This window comes from Rhyacophila brunnea, unplaced genomic scaffold (genome assembly GCF_057557595.1).
Source record: "Rhyacophila brunnea isolate RB1 unplaced genomic scaffold, BYU_Rbru_1.0 scaffold_4, whole genome shotgun sequence".
Classification (NCBI taxonomy): Eukaryota; Metazoa; Arthropoda; class Insecta; order Trichoptera; family Rhyacophilidae; genus Rhyacophila; species Rhyacophila brunnea.
Genome location: NW_028233068.1, coordinates 43,556,743 through 43,577,717, shown reverse-complemented (window position 1 = coordinate 43,577,717; position 20,975 = coordinate 43,556,743). Strand labels below are relative to the sequence as shown.

The window sequence follows — 20,975 nt, the reverse complement described above, 5'->3', positions numbered from 1 at the left end:
CAAACAATGTTTGTTAATATTATTCTAATGACAAATAATTATTCTAAATTTAAACAATTATTGTATAATTTAATAAATAATTATATCAATCAGAAACGTAAAATAAAGTAAATACTGGAGGTTGAATTACCTTTTAAAAAAAACAGCATCCATTTGTTTTAAATAGTATGGTAAAATAATACTTAGTCCTTATTTTCAGATGAACGTATATGCTTCTGGAGGGATTGTGAGATGCATTTTCCGAACCAAACCACGCTAGTTGAACACATTGAGAAGGTCCATGTCAACACTTACAAAGGTAGTTAACATAATTATTTATTTTCTTTATAATTATCTAACATTTTTTTGTCATGTGACATATTTTTGTGACTGATAAGTGATAAATTAATAGATTGTGTAGAATATTATCGACCGGTGTCAAAAAATTGAATGCTAATTGTATTGGTGCTTATATCTGAGAATATTAATTATAAAATAAACCACTTATTAAAGGAAATCAATTTTCGACTACAGTCGATCATTCGTAATGAATCAAGTTTTAAAACTTCGTAAAGCTTCAACATAATTAAAATTTAACCTTTGACATAAAACTCCTATTAATGAGCTTTCATCACTATCAAATTACCCGTAAACTTTTTATGTCATTACTAGCATAAGTACATTATTCGTTGTTTTATAATTAAATTATTAATTTTGGATGTTTTTATTTCACAGGCGAAGAGTTTAGCTGCCTATGGTGTGCATGTGCAAGGGAAACTCGTCCGTTCAACGCTAGATACAAGCTACTTATTCACATGAGAGTACATAGTGGGCATAAGCCAAACAAATGTGGGGTAAGTGACAATATATGTTAAATTGGCTTATATTATTAATATTATGTTACATAATGGATAATAATAATATAAAATAAATCATTTCTTTTTTTCCAACAGTTCTCAGGATGCGGAAAAGCATTTTCTCGACTGGAAAACTTGAAAATTCACAGAAGATCACATACTGGAGAGAGACCTTACAGATGCCAGGCACCAAGGTGTTCTAAAGCCTTTTCCAACAGTTCAGATAGAGCTAAACATCAGAGGACGCACTTTAATGCTGTAAGTATTAATATAATTTTATAACTATTCAAATTAATCGACGAATATTGCTGGTCACATTCATTAGTCAAGAAGCTAAAACAGCACACGTAACCTTATAATTTTATAAGACAATGATATCCGTCATGCAATAATGGTTTAAGATGTAGCTGTAGATAATATAGTTATATATTTTCCTTACGATGTGTAGGGCAGGGCCATACGTGCGAAATGGGCATTAATTACACAAAGGCGACCGAATTCAGGAAGCGGCTAAAATCAGTTTTTAATTTCATTTTATGTTATTCTTCTGAAAAAAAAAATGCTATAAAACAGTTACTATATTATAAACGAATGCATCATTATGTTTTAAATGAAGTCATTTTAGTAGGAAATAGTACAGTCTTTACACAATATTTAAAACAAAATGTTTCATATACTTAGGTATATTGCTAATTTGCACCATTTCCATACCAACCCATGTGCTTAGGATATATTGGTGTGCAAGTACTCGTCTTCACAATACCATTCATAGTACCTACTTTAAAGGCAGGGATATTCACAAGCATATTTAATATTTATAGAAAATCCTCATCTAGGGAAATATATTTTTTTATATATTTTGATTAAAACTATTTTTGAAAACGTTCATATATATTTTTGAGTGGAAATAGCGAGGGGCAACTATTTGATTTTTTTACAGAGGTGGACGTGTGTGTGAGAATATGAATCAAAACTTCACTTCTAGTCAGTTTTATGAGAAAATTAAATATGGACGAAGTAATATTTTTTCAGTCAAGCAATATTATAAGAAATAAAAAAACCGGACACGAATGTAATAGTTACTCACCAAATTTGGTGACGTATTCTAATTCTTAACACTTAACCGAATTATATTAGAATCTATATATAGAATTATAATTATATTAAATATTTGTTTATGTATAGGATATGCTTTGGAATGAACGAACTGGAATAAGTTTCCTTGTTTCCGTTTCATTCATATAAATTTCATTGAAAGATTTTTTTCTTTTATTCAGAGACCTTACGCCTGTCAAATCGAAGGATGCGTCAAACGCTACACTGATCCATCAAGTCTAAGAAAGCACGTAAAGAACCACTCTTCACCGACCAGCCGAATCTCCAACAAAATGATTCTCCAACAGGAGACAAGAAAGGCTATAAAATATACACAAGAAGCATCACAAAGAAATGTTCAAAGTCACAAGAATTCCAAATTAGTCACGATAGCTGTACAGCAGAAAATAAAAATGGACAAAATATCAAATAGCTTAAAACCAGATACAAGTAGTTTAAAAGCGATGCTTGGCTTGCGAAGTAGTAAAAGATTAATTAATAACATTGAAGAAGAAACAAGAAAAAATGGAAACAAGAGAATCAAAAGTAATCAAAATACTATATTATCTAATGTTTGTAATGAACAGGACGAACGTCTTAATTTTTTGGACATATCTGAATCGAGCAGACAAAATACACTTTCCAGTAATAATATGAACTGTTCAAACATTGGTGATGTTCAACATTATAATAATATTGAATATTGGAATGTAGATAGTAGAGAAAAGGTAAGTAAAGTGAATGATAGGTTAAATTGTAATAATGTGTTTGATCAGGATGGAGCAGATTTTGATCAATACGTGCAGGAACAGTTTAATATTGGATATTATGAAGAAAGTTATTCGTGAATTAAATTTAATTTAAGACCACTCTAGACCATTTTAATTTATAAAAACGAGCTAAATTTAATGTGGAATTTGGCAACTGCATTAATAATGTTTTCTCAGCGAAATTATTTTCACACAAATATAAAATATATCGTAGAAGGAAACTATATATATTATACATATTACAGCTTTCATTTTTTATTAGAAATAAAGTCCCAAATCTACACATTTGATTGTTATCGCTTTCGATAAACTTATTGTAAAACCTAGACAATGAAAAATTGTGCAAGATATTTGGCTGTATATGAACTGAAAATGCTGTGATTATTTTCGATTAACCTTAAGCGGTGTCCACATTGGTAACAAGTTGCTGTCAACCTCATAAATTTTCATTACAATAATTTATGGGCATATAAATTATGATAATTATCGTGAAATTTAATGAGGTTGCCAGCAACTTGTTGCCAATGTGGACACAGCATTAAGGTTGACGTTCAACTCAATTCTTAGGTACTTCTACCTTGTGCCAAGGTTTCCTTATAAATCGTAAAAGTTGACGAATAGAAATACGACTTTATACCTTTTTTTGGTAATTAAGTAAGAGTTTTTCCGTGACTTATTAATTAAACTTAAAACATTTTTAAAGTTTTAGTCGATTTATTATTATTAGTATTATTTTTTATAAAATAATGCTTAAAATTATTATAAACGTATACACAATCAATTTGTTTGTAACCAATAAGCGAAACATAAACTAAAAAGGTATGTAATTTTTGTACATAACGAACCTAATAATATATGACAGCCAAGTAGAGATTTCATAAAATATTTGAAGGTTTCCTTTAACCAATGAGGTTGGCAATCATTGTAGAAAGATGTACTTAATGTTTCTGTATTCATATGTAAAATATATTAAAATGTTATTAAAATTGGAAATATAAAATGTGAAACCAGGAGATATATGCCAATAATTTATGTAATAAATTGTATTAATATTTAATTCAATTTGAATGAATTTTTGTAAAAAAAATATCATTTATTTTTTTAGGTATTTTATAAATAGCAAATACGTTTTCGAATATATTAATTATTATTTCAATCGCATTTAAGTCTACTTTCTTACTTCTCAATTGTATTAAAAGAAGCATTGGTCGGCGTGCAATAGTGTTTTTTTTTATTAATTTGACAAGGTATACATGTAAATATGGACTATTATACTAATTATTTAGGTATATTAACGAGATTAAGAAAAAGAAGTAGTTAGTTTTATTTCTCACGTTATATATATAAAAAATGACCAAATTAAATAATATATTTTCAGATCAAAATACGTTTGAAGGATTGTATACCTACATTATCTTTGTATATAATATAAATTATAGTACAGATTAGTTTATACTTGATAAATAATAATACACATTCTAAACTCTTGCCAAGTCTATAGTGTTTAAAACTGTAAAATAGATATAAAGAATATTATGTTTCTTTTAATAAACGTAATGAAGATCTCTTGTATTATAATAGTAATACGTATGTATTAGATCTCGTGTTATAGAATTACGATGTCAATATTTGACAAAAATTATCAAAACTAATTGTCTAGATATAAACTGCCTTTTTCTTGTTATATTAAAATATGAAAATTCGTAACCAAAGAAATTCGAATCTTTATTGGAATTTATTATTCTTCTATAAATTAGTAAATATTATAATATGTTATGTTTAGCAAGTTAAAAATTTTAAAATTTATATTATATTTTATTATATTATATTTGAAATTGTGAAAATTATAAATATGTTTTCGTCTTTCAATATGATCTCAGGTTTTTAGGTTAATGATATTTTATATCAAAAGTTTCGGTATTTCTTAATTATAAGGACAGATCTACTCAAAACAAATTTATATATCTTCAGTAGTTTTCTCTAAAAGCCAACTTGTTAAATGGCTACTTAATGTAACAGTAGAAGATATAATTTAATGACTTTCAAATTTTGGTTATGTATCTGCAATTTTTCTTATCAGATGAAATCAAATCGCTTATATATTATACCTAATGTAATGATTATAATATATTTTAAGTGTCAATTTAAATTATGATATTTCGAATACACTGGCATGTACGATATATTTTCTTATCAATTGAATTTAATCTACACATTCTTTAGTTTTTTTTATAGATAATTAAATAACTGATCCTAAATTTATTTGTTTCAACTAAAGTACAATTAATATTTTGAACCACTCAATACCATCTACTAATCGACTTGGTATCACTTAAAATAAACAATTAATGGAAATAACACGCTTATTTTAATGAAGTATTTTATAAGTATATATTATTTTAAATAAATATATATGTTTTAAATGTATTTACATAACTATATAAATACATAGTTGTAAATAATATTTTTATATTGTAAAAAATGATTCTCATATTAAAAGATCTCATTTTAAAAGGACCAATATTTTTAGTTTAGTGAAGAATAATAGTTTTTTTTTATAGCTTGATAAAGTATATAAGTAATGTTTGATGTTATAATGACGACAAAATTGTCACTCCGATCTCTAAAGTAAAAATATTTGTATGTATTATTTCTACATTTTTTATACCTAATATTAAAAGAAAATTGTCGTAAGGCAATAATATGTTATTATTTTTATTAAATTGCATTTTTTATAATTTGCTAATAATAAATTTTATTTTATCAAGAGTTTTTTTGTAATTAAATTTAGATTTTTACGAATAATAAATATTTTTTAAATAATATGTTGTCTTTCATTTATTTGAACTATGGTTACTGTCCAGCAGACACTTCACGACTTTTCCCCGTCGGGGACACCCATAAATTGTCTACCAAATAATATTTCGGCACACCATTTTAACCTTTGTGTAAGAGAAACATTAAATCTTTAACTGTAAATTTATCACAAATATGTACGTGTAGTTTGGATATCGAATTAGGTGACATTTTATCAGTTAACATAAATTTTTGCCACCCTAAATTCTACTTTGGCCCATAAATACCAACATCTCATATTATATTTGGATATAATTAAATTAAATGAATTCAAAATCAATGATCTCATTTAAAACAAGAATTTATAACTGATTCGAGTTACTCACCATGTATATTATGCAGCCGCGATTTATGCACGGCACGTGATACGACACGTTATAAACGTGTCGAAATAAAATTATTTTAGTGCCGCACTTCCTTGTCCCGAAACGAAGCCGCACGGGACTGATATAGCAACCATGCACCTTAGTGGTTAAAGAAAGAGTATAAGAAAATATAAATGAATCTTGACTTCCTCTGCTGTCATTTATCTTTAATGACATGAAATGTCCTTCTGTACCCGTGTACTGTAACTCTGCCGAAACAAAGGAGTCGGAGTTAAAAGTGATGAATCTAAGAAGGGATCGGAATTATTCCGTCTTCCATATTATGACGCAGCGAGTTTCGAAGTGTACGTTAATGCTTTGATTAAATGACGATGTCTTAATGTCAATATCCCGTAAGTGACTTTTTTACAAATTGTGCAGGAAGCTAAAAAAACTAAATATTTAATATCCCGTAGCTGACAGTTAATAGTTCACACATATTGTAACTATATAGCTTGCCAATAGCCCGTAACGTAAAAAGTGCTAAAGCAAAGCACATACGCCTAATATAATGATAACATCCAATAAAATGTGACATATATATAAAGATAAACATCAAAATTTGTTCTATTACTTAATGCTTTACCTTTTAAATAATTTGAAAGTGACATTTTGAAGCTGAATTCAACACACGTCATGCAACACGCTTGACAGCTTAGAGACAAGATACGGGTTATTACAGGTTTATTTTTGCAATGTTAAGATACGGGAAATTACTAAAATGACTGTATCATTTTTGTTAAAATAACTACAGATATGGGAATTCGCAGTCGATGGGCAGTATTTTTGTTGTTATTAGTAGGTATATCAAAAAGTAATTTTCGTCATATATGTCAGATACGGGGTAGTGACATTATACCATCGATATATTATATCACATGCTTTTTACGTACCTATCTTTATGGCCGAGTGGTAACGTATTGTTTTTATAATGCCATGGATCTCGGGTTCCAGTCCTGAATAATCAAGAAAATTTATTTGTTGTTTTTTTTTCAAAATTTGTTTGTACCCAAAGTATAAACCTAATATTTTGAGCAACTATTTAACATTCATTTCTAGTAAAAACCAAAAAATCCATGGTATCTTTGACTTTATTTGTTTACTTATAATTAAAACGTGCTTTTAAAACTGCCTGGCCTATATCCTGATTCTCATTGTTAAGAACGGTTGATTTAATTTTTATGATAACTAAATAAAAACTAAAAAAATCAATGGTTACATAGCTATCTATGATAAGCACTCATTTTCCTACATACCTGCGAATATTTAAAAGCTTCAAACTCAAGATTTGGTGTAGACTGAATCTATTCAGTTAATGAATAAAATCCGTCAAATAATGAATTACTTACTCCAAATTGCCAGAGATATTCCTGCGTAAACTTAGTGAAAAGTTTAAAAACATTTTGAACAATAGGCTTTGAACCTTTACGTCAAATTTATAGTTATATTAATGAGACGGGTGAACTTTTGCCAGAAACAATAAGTGCTAACACAGCACCCAAATTCAAATACTGCCCAGTTACCTCAGTGGATGTGGAACGGTCCTTCTCCACTTATAAAAATATATTAATATTAATACTATCGACCGAAGGTACTTGATGGAATTTGAATTTAAATTCTAATAGATTCAAGCTCTGTACTATTCCATTTAAGTCGTTTTTTGCGACCCGGGTTTCGCCTTTCGGCATCTTCAGGCGTCGTGTACACTCCCCAAAGTTGTCAGTGTGTGTTTACCTTTGGTGAGTGTACACGACGCCTGAAGATGCCGAGAGGCGAAACCCGGGTCGCAAAAAACGACTTAAATGGAATAGTACAGAGCTTGAATCCATTAGAATTTATAAAAATATGTTGAGTGATCGAAAACACAATCTTACTACCGAACATTTGGAACAGTACCTACCTGATTGTTAACGTTTACGAAAGTAACAAAATGTTAAATAATTGTTAATTAATAATAATTATCGTCGATTCTTACTAATTGTATGCAGATTTTGAAAATTACTATTTTACACTATACATATTTTGACACCTTTCATGCATATTTCAAGCTTTTTGTGTTACATATAATCCGGTCTCTAGTTATTACAAAAATAAGTAATATCAATAGATAGGCTAACAATACAACCAACACACTATTAATTGTGAAATGAATATTGGTCATAAGGCGCACAGATCGAAAAAGAATACATCGGTAAGAGAATAATCAAAAATATTGAACACGTATAAAATTTGAGATCAATAAACCGCTCGAAAGACATACCATTGTTAAACAATTAATTACGAAGTAAAGGTGAATTACTGGAGTTGTTAACTTTAGCCGAAGCACCTGATAAAGTAAGTTCCATTCATCAGTGCATTGAGAGTCATTATAAAATAATGATAATGATACAATGTTACAACAAATTAAAAATGTAAATAAATCACACATAAATCACCTATCTATATAGACATTCTTCCGAAAGGTTAATTAAAGTCTACGTTTGTGTTTTACAATTTTCAAAACATTACTTAGGGTTACTATGAAAGATCGCGACATACTTTATAAGAGGTCAATAACATATCTCGGATGGCAATAAGAAGATAATTATTTACGAATCATAACTGTTATACTAAATAAATAGATTTTCTTGCAAATAAAGGGGAGAGTCGGGTATTTCGGAACGTACAACCTAATTTGTATTAAATACATAATTCTTCTTCTTCTTCGGCCATGTCCGATCCTAATAGGATCATATAGGCCTCCATAGAGTGGATGTTTGTATTAACAGATTTTGTTTTTACGAGAAATGGATGTTAGCCACTTGCTCAACCTATTAGGTCCATACTCTGACTTATACACAAATTGAAAAACAATATGTGTAGTTGTCACACCCAGGATTTGAACCTGAGACCCACTATTTATTTTGTTGTCATCAGTCATTAGGTATTTTTATCGATTGCATATCTCATCATCATCCGGGGTCGATCCACTACTGTATGAAGGCCTCTCCTAGCTCCATCCACTCTTCTCGGTCCCTAGTTCTTTGCTCCCATGTACATCCACCGAACTTTGTGAGTTCGTCTATCCAGTGGGTTTAAGGGTGCCCCTGTAGGCGTTTAGTGCTCCTTGAATACCACTGTATGACGGCATTTCCATAGCCATTTCATCTGCTTAGCGTCATCTTTCACATAGCGTAATATCAGTGCTATCTTATCCATTGGTTTATTTTACGATCTTTATACGGTATGCCCGACATGCATCTTTACATGCCACGTTGCACCACTCGTCATTTTTTGATTTCTCTTACATTAATAGTCCGTGTTTCACAAGCATACATGAGCGCTGGTATTGGTTGAACACTTTACGCTTAAGACACAATGGAAGGTCACCTTTGAAGGGTTCCATGACAAAACAGAACATTACAAAACAAACAGTGACAAAACAGAACAGCTAGGGGAAAATAAAACATTCATTTCATGTTCTGTTTTGTCACTGTTCTGTTTTGTCATGTTCTGTTTTGCCCGGTTACCCCTTTGAAGATACTATTCAGGCGTCCAAATGCAGAGTAGGTACACTGTATAACGGTAATAACATTATATTGTATTTCTAAATAAACAAATTCAATAATAGGTTAATATGCAGTCATCAGTGTTTTCCATTGTTATGTATGGAATTGAATCCTGGACATTACGAGGAAATGAAAATGCTTGAAGTATTCAAGATATGGTACTGACAATGACTATTGAGGGTGTCCTGAACGGAAAACAGAACCAATTCTTCGATACTACATGAGCTGCGCATCGGTAAGAGACTTTTATATGTGTTATTACATGATATTTTACGAATCTTAGGAAATAACATTCCGCAGTGGCCTAGATAGCCTCTAAATGTTAATTACTTAGAGTAATATGCCTGGTAAAGGGCAAAAAGCAAACACCGATGAAGTGGAGTGACCAAGTGAAAGAATCTGATGGAAAATCGATGACATCCACCGCAAGATTTGCAGAGGAAAGCTAAAGTTAAAGAAGGTTGATTTAAAGTTTTGTAGAACCTATTCGGGAGTGATCATGATCATAGAGGTATTGATCATGATTCTTAGTCATGAGGGTTATGACATAGAGTTACTTAATTATTTTATACATATTTTTTAATCGTATAAAGACGTTTAAAACTTACTTGAATAATACTTTAAAAGTATAATTGAATATACTGGCCTTCTTTTCCATCTCGTTGTAAGCTGTTAGGTATGTTTTTATTTGACTTCTTCAGAATTTTCAAAAACCGAATCCCAGCGATCTCTTCATCTCTTGCGAGTTTTATCTGGCAACTAGGTGATCTTAAAATTCCTTAAGATAACAAATTACTACACTCACGATGGCCGCGCGGTTTAAGCGTCGGCCTATAGCGTCGTGGGTCCCGAGTTCGAATCCTGGGTCTGGCAAGTACACATATTATTGTTTTTCAATTTGTTCTTGAGTCAGAGTATAGACCTAATAGGTTGAGCAAGTGGCTGACATCCATTTCTCGTAAAAACAAAATCTGTTAATAAAAAACTTCCACCCTGTGGAGGCCCATAATATGATCTTATTAGGATCGGATATGGTCGGTAATAACAACCTCCTCGTAAACAACCCTGGTCATAGACATCTAGATTAGATGTACTTCGTCCAAATTTCATACTTTTGTATAGAGAATATAATTTTCATTGAAAATTTAACTTAAAATACATTGGAATAAAGGTGACAATATCGCGTATTGTTGATAATTAATGTTAAACAATCTTATTGTTTAAAAAAAGTGAAATTATATAAATAAATTAAATGAAATGTCAAAAAATACCAAATCATTCTAAAGATTCGCATTCATTGATAATTATTGGATTCCTTCAATTGTCATTGAAATCTCCGTAAGAGGACATTACTATTAAAAAAACTATTTTATTATTCAATATACTTGTTGTTTTCTATTTGAACTATAATAATAATACAGTAATTCATTTTTTACATTGACATACTCATAGATGTTTAGACCGCTCCGCAAATCCAACATTTCCCCTATCAAAAAATCATATCATAAAATAGCAAAGTCCATGCACTCATTTCTAAACAAAAAATAAATCTTCTATGCTCTGGGCTGCACTATAAAAGCCTGAAATTTTAATACAGAAGACAGTCAAACTTGTTCTGTGATCAGATACAAGCTTTTCTAAGGAACTCATCAACATGAGGGCTTTCTTTCTACTGACTTTCTTGGGTAAGTAAAACAAATAATTTATATCAATGTAATCATTATTATGAACATTATTTAACCTGTCATTTTTTACTTAATAATTTTCAAGTAATTTAATATTTGTCATTTTTTGGTTTTAAAACCGTTATTATTGATTTAATCTTGATTTTAAAACTTTGTTAATAAAAAAGATCTTGTTTTACCTGATTTACGAATTTTACGAATCAAATTAGCCATCTGGCATACATGTAACAATAACTAACAATTGTTTCCCACAATTACCTGTAAGAGATTTTCAAGCTCTATGATTGTTCATTCTCATATTATCCATCTCCTCATCATCATTGACATTATAATACAACTACGCCACTCCCCTCCGTTTGTCACATAGTTACTCAGCCATGTCATTAGGCTCATGTACCGTGTGTATCTTTTTGCACACAGTCTAATACCCCAGTTATGTCTCCCAATCCTCTGTTCCTTTCCGGTGTATTAAACAAGCCTTCCTTTGGGCAGGCAGTTAGGTGTGTTCAATTCTAGAGACATTCTACCCATCTCCATCTCTGAGTTATTACAAATATGTGTATTACTTTCTAATATTTGTTAATCTGTTATTTCAGCTCTAGGAGTTCTGGCTAATGCTGGATCTGGACAAAGAAAAGATTTCCAGGAAAACCAAATCAAAAGGAGATCAGATGGAGAATTCAACAGAAACTCCTATGATGGTAATACTGAATTTGAATTTTATTAATTTATTTTTCCAACAGAATTCTAAACTATATTATACATTCTTTATATAGAACTGAATAATAAACATTAAATAAAATTTTCAATTGTTTTAAAAGCTGTTACATAATTAGTTGCCGGATATAGACATGTTCCATCGATATTTCTTACTAACTATTGCTTCTAAGTTATAAGAAAGAAAACCTTGATTCAAAGCCACTTGACTGTCCATTTTATTAACCAGTGCAGTTTTTTTCAAATTTTTATGAAAGCGGTGAAAAATTATACAACCTTTATTCATCAGTATATCATTAATACTAAATAACAAAACATGTTGTATATTTCTTCAGTGAAAACTATAATTGTAAAATTATTAATAATATGTTACGCTTTCATTTTTAGAATGGAAATCAGATTCAGTCTACAATTATGCCGTTGAATCCCGCACTCTGACTTCCTTGAAGGAGGAAGACCAGTGGGCTGGTGTTCTCTTGAGAGCCCGTTTGGTGCTCCAAGTGCAGAGCGGAGGACGTCTTCTGGGAGCTCTCCAGCGAGTCCAATATGCTCACGTCCACCAGAGATTGGCCATGGGAGCTCAGGGACCCCTTCCTGAGGTACGAAATTATATTTGAATTATATCAAATAAGTAGAATCCTTCATGTAAAATATCTCTAATCATATACTAGTAGCTTTACTATCCGAATACATTTTTTAAGTTCTCGAACAACGCTGTTTTATACTAACAACATGTTTAACATTAAGAGAATAGTACTGCACACATGACAATGTATTTGTTAGATTTTTAACATCTACCAAATTGGTATCCTAGAAAATGTCAAAAATAGAAAGATGCCAAATAATGGGACAGTAGATTATGAAAGCTCTCGATTTCGACAGTGTAAATAATATTATCCATAATTAGCTAGTTCTGTCTTTCCCAGGGTTCTCTGCTAGAGGTACCTTTTCAATGATTTTTTATATATTTTTTTATTATTGCACTAGTTTGTTTTCCAGCGTCTATAACGCGAATTCATAATATTTTCATTTTTCAAAGAAATTGACTATTTTTTAAATCTTGGATGTTCGTGATATTTTTCTCAACTCATCTCGTTTATCACCCCCGTTAACAGTGATTAGGCTCTAAAATATTGCATTGTCTTTTTATAGAAACTTGAATACCAATCCTACCCTGCATTGGAGCGCACATTCATGGTCCGCATGGATGGTGGTCTGGTCCAACAGTTGGAAGTCAGCCAAGAGATGGGAGTCCAAGAGGAGAATATTCTCAAGGGTATTTTGGGATCTCTTCAATACGATACCAGCAGCAGGCACTTGTATAACTCCAAGAACGCTTTTTTGGATGAAAAACTAACAAGTGGAGTTTACCGCAAGATGGAAACTGATGTCACCGGAAAGTGCAAGGTGAATACCGTAATTCAGAATAGTCACTAAAAGCTCATACACTGAAAAGAAAATACAAAATTAAATTATATAATATAATTATTATTTTCAGACACTGTACACAGTTGCTCCTTTGCCTTTGGATGAAGTTCAGAGATCTTTCTGGTTGGCTCCCTTCCTTCAGCCCGGTTCTCAAAAATCTGGACAATTGCTCGAGATCACCAAGACCAAGGACTATTCTAAATGCGACAAGAGAGTTGCTTACCACTTTGGAGTACCTCAAGGTGCACACTGGGAACACACTTCTCATAGTGCTGACAACTTCATGAGCGTAAGTTTTTTTTTATATTATGTATGATATTATTATTAAATTAATCAATCTTGTTACCTAATCAAAATATTTTTTTCCACAGAGAACCACCGTATCCCGCATCATCGCCGATCGTTCCAACAACACCATCTACTCCGCTCATGCTGCGACCATGGTGTCCGCCTCTCCTGTCATGTATGGACCTTCTTCCGAGAAGGCTACCGTCTACAGCAGCGTCAACGTAACTCTGTTTGACATCAGCTCTGGAATCAAACAGTCTTTGTCAGCTCCTTCCCCATCTCGTCGTTCTAACTCACTCATCTACAGCCTGTCTACTTCTTCGACAAAATATTCTGAATCACAAGACTCAGATAGAACTAGCTTCACCAGCAACATCGATGAGAAATTCAACAATGACGGACAACATAACAATAAATACAACAATTTTGAAAAGAACCAAAAGAGGTATCAAGGTGAAGACCAGGATGAAGATGACGAACAACTTCAGCACCAGCGCAGAAACTATCAGGATGATTTTGAATATCAGCAAAACAGCGAACAACAACAAAACCAACATGGTCGCAGAATGAAGAGGTAAATAAAGCTATCACTTAAAAATGTATAGTACATAATATTATTATTATTCATTAACACTATCCAGGGTCAATTCACTGCTGAATGAAGGCCTTCTCTAGCTCTTTCAAATCTTCAAATGTCCCTAGTTCTCCACTGCCATGTACATCCACCGAACATTATGAGTTTGTCTATCCTGTAGGTTTTAGGGTGTTTTTGTTGTCGTTACCATTACTATTTCCTCTACTTGGAAAACCTCTATCAGATCGCGTACTCATATCTATTTCTTTAACTATTGTTTTTTTGGAAGTTTTCCGCATTTCCTATTCCCAATATGTACGTTTCACATGCACTGATAGCACATATTGGTTGAACGCCTAAGGTACAGTGGGAGAGCACTTTTTAAGGTACTATTTTTGTGCGAAATTTGCTCCATGCCATATTATTATGGAAGCAAAATTCATCACTTTAGAACTATAATTTGACAGATACTGATAATTAATTCATTAAATCATTTATACTCGGAAAGTTATACATAAATTAATCAAGTCGATGTCAAGTTAATAATATACATTTCTTTCAGGGCTGCTGTTCCAGAATATGAAAGCCACAGAGATAACCAGAACAACAGAAATAACAAAGAGTACAACCAAGAAAAAGCTTACCAGAAGATACACCGCAATAACAAGGACTCTGACTCCAGCTCTTCATCTTCATCATCTAGTTCTGAGGGTTCCGACTCTTGGGAGGATGCTCCCGGTATGGACTCCACTCCAATCACATTGGTGAACCAGGTTCAGTCCAAACAACACCAAGGAATGAACTACGTCGTAGAATCAGTAAGGATTGCTAACGAAATCGGCCGCGAGTTGGAAAATCCCAATCAAATGCCTGAAGTCGGAACTGTCACCAAATGGAACCATCTCGTCAACTTCTTGACATACATGAACCAAAAGCAATTGCAAGAGGCTTCTCAAGCTATCCAGTCGTCTTCCCATGGACGCCACTCTGAAAACTCATTGGCATTCAAAGTATACCGTGATGCTGTCGCTGAAGCTGGAACTCAACCCGCATACACTCAGATCAAGTTCTGGATCGAAAATGAAATCATCAAAGAAGAAGAAGCAGCTCAGGTCATCTCCGTCCTCTCTAAGACCCTTCGGTTTCCAACCAAAGAGCTCATGAGTGACTTTTTCAAATTTGCCATTAGCTCCAGGGTGCGTCATCAGTCAAGCCTTAACTGTACTGCCCTTCTTGCTGCCACTAGCTTCATCAACATGGGTCATGTTGATAACAAAACTGCTCACAACTACTACCCCATCCACACTTACGGTCGCTTGGCTAATAAAAACTACCAGATCGTCAGCCGCGAGGTTCTCCCGTGGTTGGAACGTGAATTGAAAAACGCCATTGAGAAAGAAGATAGTCACCAAGCTCAAGTCTACATCCAGGCCATCGGCAACTTGGGACATCCTGCAATCCTTTCCGTCTTCGGACCATATTTGGAAGGCAAACACCGCATCACTACATTCTTGCGCACTCACATGGTTTTGAGTTTTAGTCAGCTAGCCAGAATTTATCCATCTGAGGCCAGATACGTTCTGTTCAACATTTACCAGAACCAAGGAGTTGAATATGAAGTTCGTGTTGCTGCCATATTCCAGTTGATGAAAGCCACCCCCAGTTCAGACATGCTTCAACGTATGGCTCAAGCCACTCACACCGACTCCAGCTACCAGGTCCGAGCTGCTATCCAGTCAGCAATCAACAACGCTGCCACTCTCCAGAAGCCTGAGTTTGAGAAACTGTAAGTACCTACTTATTGATTTTTTTAAAGTATGATAGTGTTAAAATCTAAATTCAATTCGTAAAAATGTAAAAAAAAACTCAAAAATAACTTCGTTTAATATTACAGCGCTAGCAATGCTCAATCCGCCCAGTCAATGCTCAACAACAAGAACTATGGCTTCCAATACTCTGCTAAATTCTTGGATGAGTATGAATCTGAAAATGATGAGATGAACGTTGGATTCCTCCAAACCCTTGGATACATCGGAAGCGTAGACAGCATTGTTCCTAAGAGCTTTATGTACACCTTGAATAGCAAACTCGGAGGATGGATGAAGCCATCAAAGGTACCTATATTATACAATCAATACGTTGTAAATTAAATTTGTCCAAAATGATAAAAATAGTAATAGTGCTTTAATATTAATTATACCTGTGATAACAAAAAATTGTTTTGTATTAATAGGTTGCCGGAAGTATCTCAAGCATCAGCCAATTCTTTGAATTGATCAAGAACCAAGCTTACCATGGCCAGAAATTGCACCGTGCTTCTCCTTCTTCATCAGGATCTGATAAATTCACTGCCGAAGATATCGCAAAGAACCTTAAGATTTCTGGAGATTTCCAAGAGCCCATTGAAGCTAACTTCTTCTTGAAGTTCTTGAACCAAGAGAGATTCTTCGCTATGGGAGATGACTTCATGCACAACTTGCCCCATCTTTTCCAAGAATCTACCAGTCAACTCTACAAGGGATACCAATACAACTACACCAAATTTGTCAACCGCGAGAATGTTGAAATCATGTTCCCAATGGCTATGGGTGTGCCATTTATATTCAAATACAAGAACCCCGTTGTCATCAACCTCAATGGTCAAGTCAAGGCTAAGATCAACGCACAGTCCGACAGATTCTTCGGAATGCCCAAGTCCGTGAACGTTTCCGGAGAATACGAATTCCTTTTGGCATCCGACTTCGACGGAAGAGTAGGTTTCTACTGTACTCTTGGAAATGAATTCATCAGCACTGGAATCCTTCGCAAGTACCAGGTCAACATCCCCCTGAAGGTCGACGCTGACATTGATTTTGAGAACAAGAATGTTGGTATCGCCATGAGCCCACTGAACCACAAGGAACAAACCCAAGTTTTCCACCACAGCGTAACTCCTTACACATCAATCCGCGAAAGTGATTCTTCCATCGTTCCTTTGTTGCACAAGGGAACCAAGGTCATCGCCAAGTCACACCCAGAGGTTGACTACAAACGCAACTTTGGACAAGAGAGCACCGGTATGGTCTTCCAAGTCCAGGCCGTATATGACAACAAACCCCAAAATATGTATCCCTTCCTCATGACCAGACAGAGCTTCATGTCAAACATCATCCACCCGGGTATGGAAGATCAGTCCAACGCCATGTCTTACTACACCGTTACATACGATGGCAGACAATCCCCCAACAACAGGATGTTCTTCTTCTTCTCTTACGGTTGGTATTTTCATTTTAATTGATTGAAAATATTATTTTCATAATTTACACTTGTGTTATAACGAGACGTTTTTTCTAGATACCAACAAGCAAACTCAAGGACAAAAGAACAAGGGATCATGGACCCAAGAAAAACAGGATAGAGAATGGAACTCACTCTCCGACGTGACCAAGAACTATCCAGACAACAAGGTTAATAGCCAAAGACGCCGCGAAGAGATGCTCGAGAAGGTTTCCATCGGTGGATCTCGTGCTCAGCTCATTGACATCGGCTTCGAATTCATTGGACAAAAGAAGGCACAGTATGTTGTCACCGCCGCCGTCTCTCGTGGACAGGCTGACCAGAAATTCCAGTCCATAATCTATTTCAACAAAGTCTCTGCCAACGACAAGTCTTTCTACATCTATGGCGCTGCTTCTGCTAAGATGCCCAATGCACCCATGTTCAACTTCGAGAAGGCTCTCAACTATGAAACTTACTCCGATTTCCAAGCCCAAGTCAACTATGGCCAGAAACATGGATCCGGTGCATCAATCAACTTCCAAGGAAAGATGGAACAGACCCAAGAACGCAAGCAGTTCCTCCGCGAGTCTCCAATGGCCAAGTTGTGCGCACAGCAAATGCAACAAGGGAACTTCTTGATGCCCGCTTGCGAAAACGCTAGCATCCGCGCTAACACCATGGATTACTTCAAGTTCCAGGCTTCTTACCAGAACGTCGGAGACCAGGCTAAGAATTTAACTTACCAGATCTACAACTATGGCCGTTTCCTCGGATTCTTCAATGTTGAAGAGAACTGGGTGAACCCACAGGGAAAGCAAAACAAGGTAGAGCTCGAGGCACGCCTTTACCCAGACTACCACGCATTGAATGTATCAATCAGCACTCCTCAGGTCGATATTGAATTCAGCGACTTACCTTTAAACACCTGGGCTAAATCAATCATCGCTCTCCACCCTAACATCCCCTTCTACGAGAGATTATCAGACAAGGCTTTTGGATACCAATTTAACCGTAAGTGTGTTTTTATTATATGAATCTGGTAGAAAATATTGGTATATTCAACATACTCCGTTATAATGCTTTTATATATTTTAGCAACTTGCGCCGTCGATTCTACCCAAATCAAAACTTTCTCCAACAAGACCATCGACTACACCATCGATAACTGCTGGCATGTGGTTATGCAAAACGGTTCCCAATATGGACCCAGAGGAGTGGAATCTTACATTCAGCAGTCCGCTGTCCTCATGAGATCTTTGGGAGACTCACACAAAGAAGTCCATATCCACTACAGGTAAATTATGTTTTTACTTCTGTATTTTCTTTTTTTAATACTAAATATTATTCGTTTCAAGGATTTTCTTACTAATTCTAAGTTTTCCTTTAAAAACAAAAGGAAAGTATTATACTTATGATATGTATACTTGGTAAAGTCATATGATTAATTGTTTAAAAAATTTATAGGACTCAATTCGGAGAACAAATCAACGTCGAGCTTCAACAAAACAAACTGATCGTAAACGGTAAACAACAGACCGTGTCATCTTCTCACGTTTCTACCTTCTGGGACAACCAAGGAGAATATGAGCTCTTGGAGGCCTGGTCTCTCCCCAGCGGCGAATTGTATGTTCACATCGATAACGGAAACCTCCGCGTATCTTTCGACGGACAGCGTCTCCACCTCCAAGCAACAGACGACTCATACCGCAACACCACCAGCGGCCTCTGTGGAGCCATGACCGGTGAAAAGAACGATCTTTACGCCCCGGGAAACTGCTTCTTCCGCGATGAATCCCATTTTGTCGCTTCTTTCGTTCTTCCCCAGCAGCAGTGCAGCGGACGCTCCATGAAACTACAGCAGCAAACGCACAAAGAAGAATGCGTCAAGCGTGACTTTTATGACCCTGCCATTTACAACACTCACTACTACAATGAGAACAACCGCCATAACGATGATGACAGTTCCTCCAGCAGCTCCTCATCTAGTTCTTCATCCAGCTCTTCTTCTTCATCATCCTCTTCAGACTCATCATCATCATCAGAGAGCAGCGAGTCTTACTTAACTCGTGATGATCAACACAAGAATGAACAAGGCAAACAATCTCTGCTGTCCACCAAGTTCTTCGGAAGGCAACAGCAGCAAGGATCCGAGCCTCAGCGTCAAGTACAGTTCTTCGAGGAGGATGAACAGATCTGCATCACGTACCGCAGTCTTCCTGTTTGCGGAAAGAACTCCAGACCTGAACAGCAAACGCAGATTCGCGTAAGTTCCTCTTAGCTTTTATTGTATGGCTGTCGTCTCCGTTTACGCATCCTAAATTGATACAGAGAGCGAAATACCTAAAAGCTTATTGAAATTGCACGTAGTTCATTACGTATGTGTACAATAATAATAATTACAAGATAAAAAGAACTTTTTATATTCCACGTTTTTAAATTTTCTGTTGAATCATATAAACTTGACAATTCTATGTATTAATAAATACTTTTTTTTGTACTTGATAGAAATACTGAATAAATATAGAATACTGAAATTTCATTTTGACAATTCATATAGATATCCGTAGTAACGCACGTATATATTAATAATTTAGTTGCTAGGACCCCCTTAACAACCAATAATAGTGTTTTACTTTTTACGATTTTCTCCGAAATAACTTTCCATAGAAAACAGAATTAACTGAAAATGAATTCAATTCTGCTTAAAGATGGCTAAAAGTATTAAAAGAATGCATTGTCGTCGTGTTCTGATAGGTATATTCTAAAAGTTTCAAATGTCTAGCTAGTCGGGAAGTTAGTTAAAAATCTTCAATCGTCCAATACAAATCTTGGACAAACAAGAAAAAGTTTGTACAGGACAGACAAGAATACGAGCTAATAAAAACATGGTAAAAAGTGAATCAGCCTAAAATCACTAGTCCAAAGGAAGATTTAGCTTTTGACCACTCTTTATAATAATGACCTCTATACCGATATCTGTATAAAATGCTCAAATTCAGAGACGTTGATTCGACTAATTATTTTTTGTGAATAATATGTGCATTATTGGCACACTCACTATTCAATTTCAATTTATTTATCTCCCCTTGTAAATAGCAAATAGATTTATAAATTTATTGCTCCTTTTTGTTCCAAAACAATAATTAACAACAACTTTTATCATAACCGATAGATTTTATAATCTGTTTATTATTAATAATAACAGGTGAACGTCGCCTGCCAGTCAAACAAAGATGACCACTTCATACAGCTGAAACAGCAGATCAGAGATGGAAAGAATCCCAATCTGAATGATAAGCAGTACACACCCAGCAAACAGAGCTTCTTCAAGGTCCCCACATCTTGTGAAGCTTGAATAGTCTGACGACGATCAAAGCCTGATAACCTGTTACCTGACCCTAGCGATATTCAACTAAAAGCCTGGAATATTAAAACAATACAAATATTTCGTCCATCGTTTGCAATATTTAAAAAAAAAAAATACTAATTTACCAAAATTGATAAACCATTTTTATGGATTCTGATTATGATTATAAACCATCGCATCTTCTTACT

The 20,975-nt window shown here is 34.2% G+C and overlaps 2 protein-coding genes across 2 annotated transcripts; both read left to right on the top strand.

Annotated features, from left to right (window-relative positions):
- Positions 1 to 231: 231 nt before the first annotated feature.
- LOC147067405 (uncharacterized) lies at positions 232 to 2,779 on the top strand. The gene is made up of 5 exons (XM_085953595.1): positions 232 to 298; positions 715 to 833; positions 933 to 1,094; positions 2,114 to 2,251; positions 2,708 to 2,779. Exons 1-5 carry the CDS (start codon positions 232 to 234, stop codon positions 2,777 to 2,779), a joined length of 558 nt encoding a protein of 185 aa, XP_085809721.1.
- An 8,345-nt stretch (positions 2,780 to 11,124) lies between these two features.
- Positions 11,125 to 20,775, top strand: LOC147067404 (vitellogenin-like). The gene is made up of 13 exons (XM_085953594.1): positions 11,125 to 11,155; positions 11,752 to 11,856; positions 12,260 to 12,471; positions 13,025 to 13,279; positions 13,371 to 13,589; positions 13,672 to 14,162; positions 14,725 to 15,948; positions 16,057 to 16,276; positions 16,396 to 17,416; positions 17,496 to 18,431; positions 18,516 to 18,714; positions 18,885 to 19,683; positions 20,626 to 20,775. The coding sequence occupies exons 1-13, from the start codon at positions 11,125 to 11,127 to the stop codon at positions 20,773 to 20,775; spliced, it is 5,862 nt and encodes a 1,953-aa protein (XP_085809720.1).
- Positions 20,776 to 20,975: the final 200 nt, after the last annotated feature.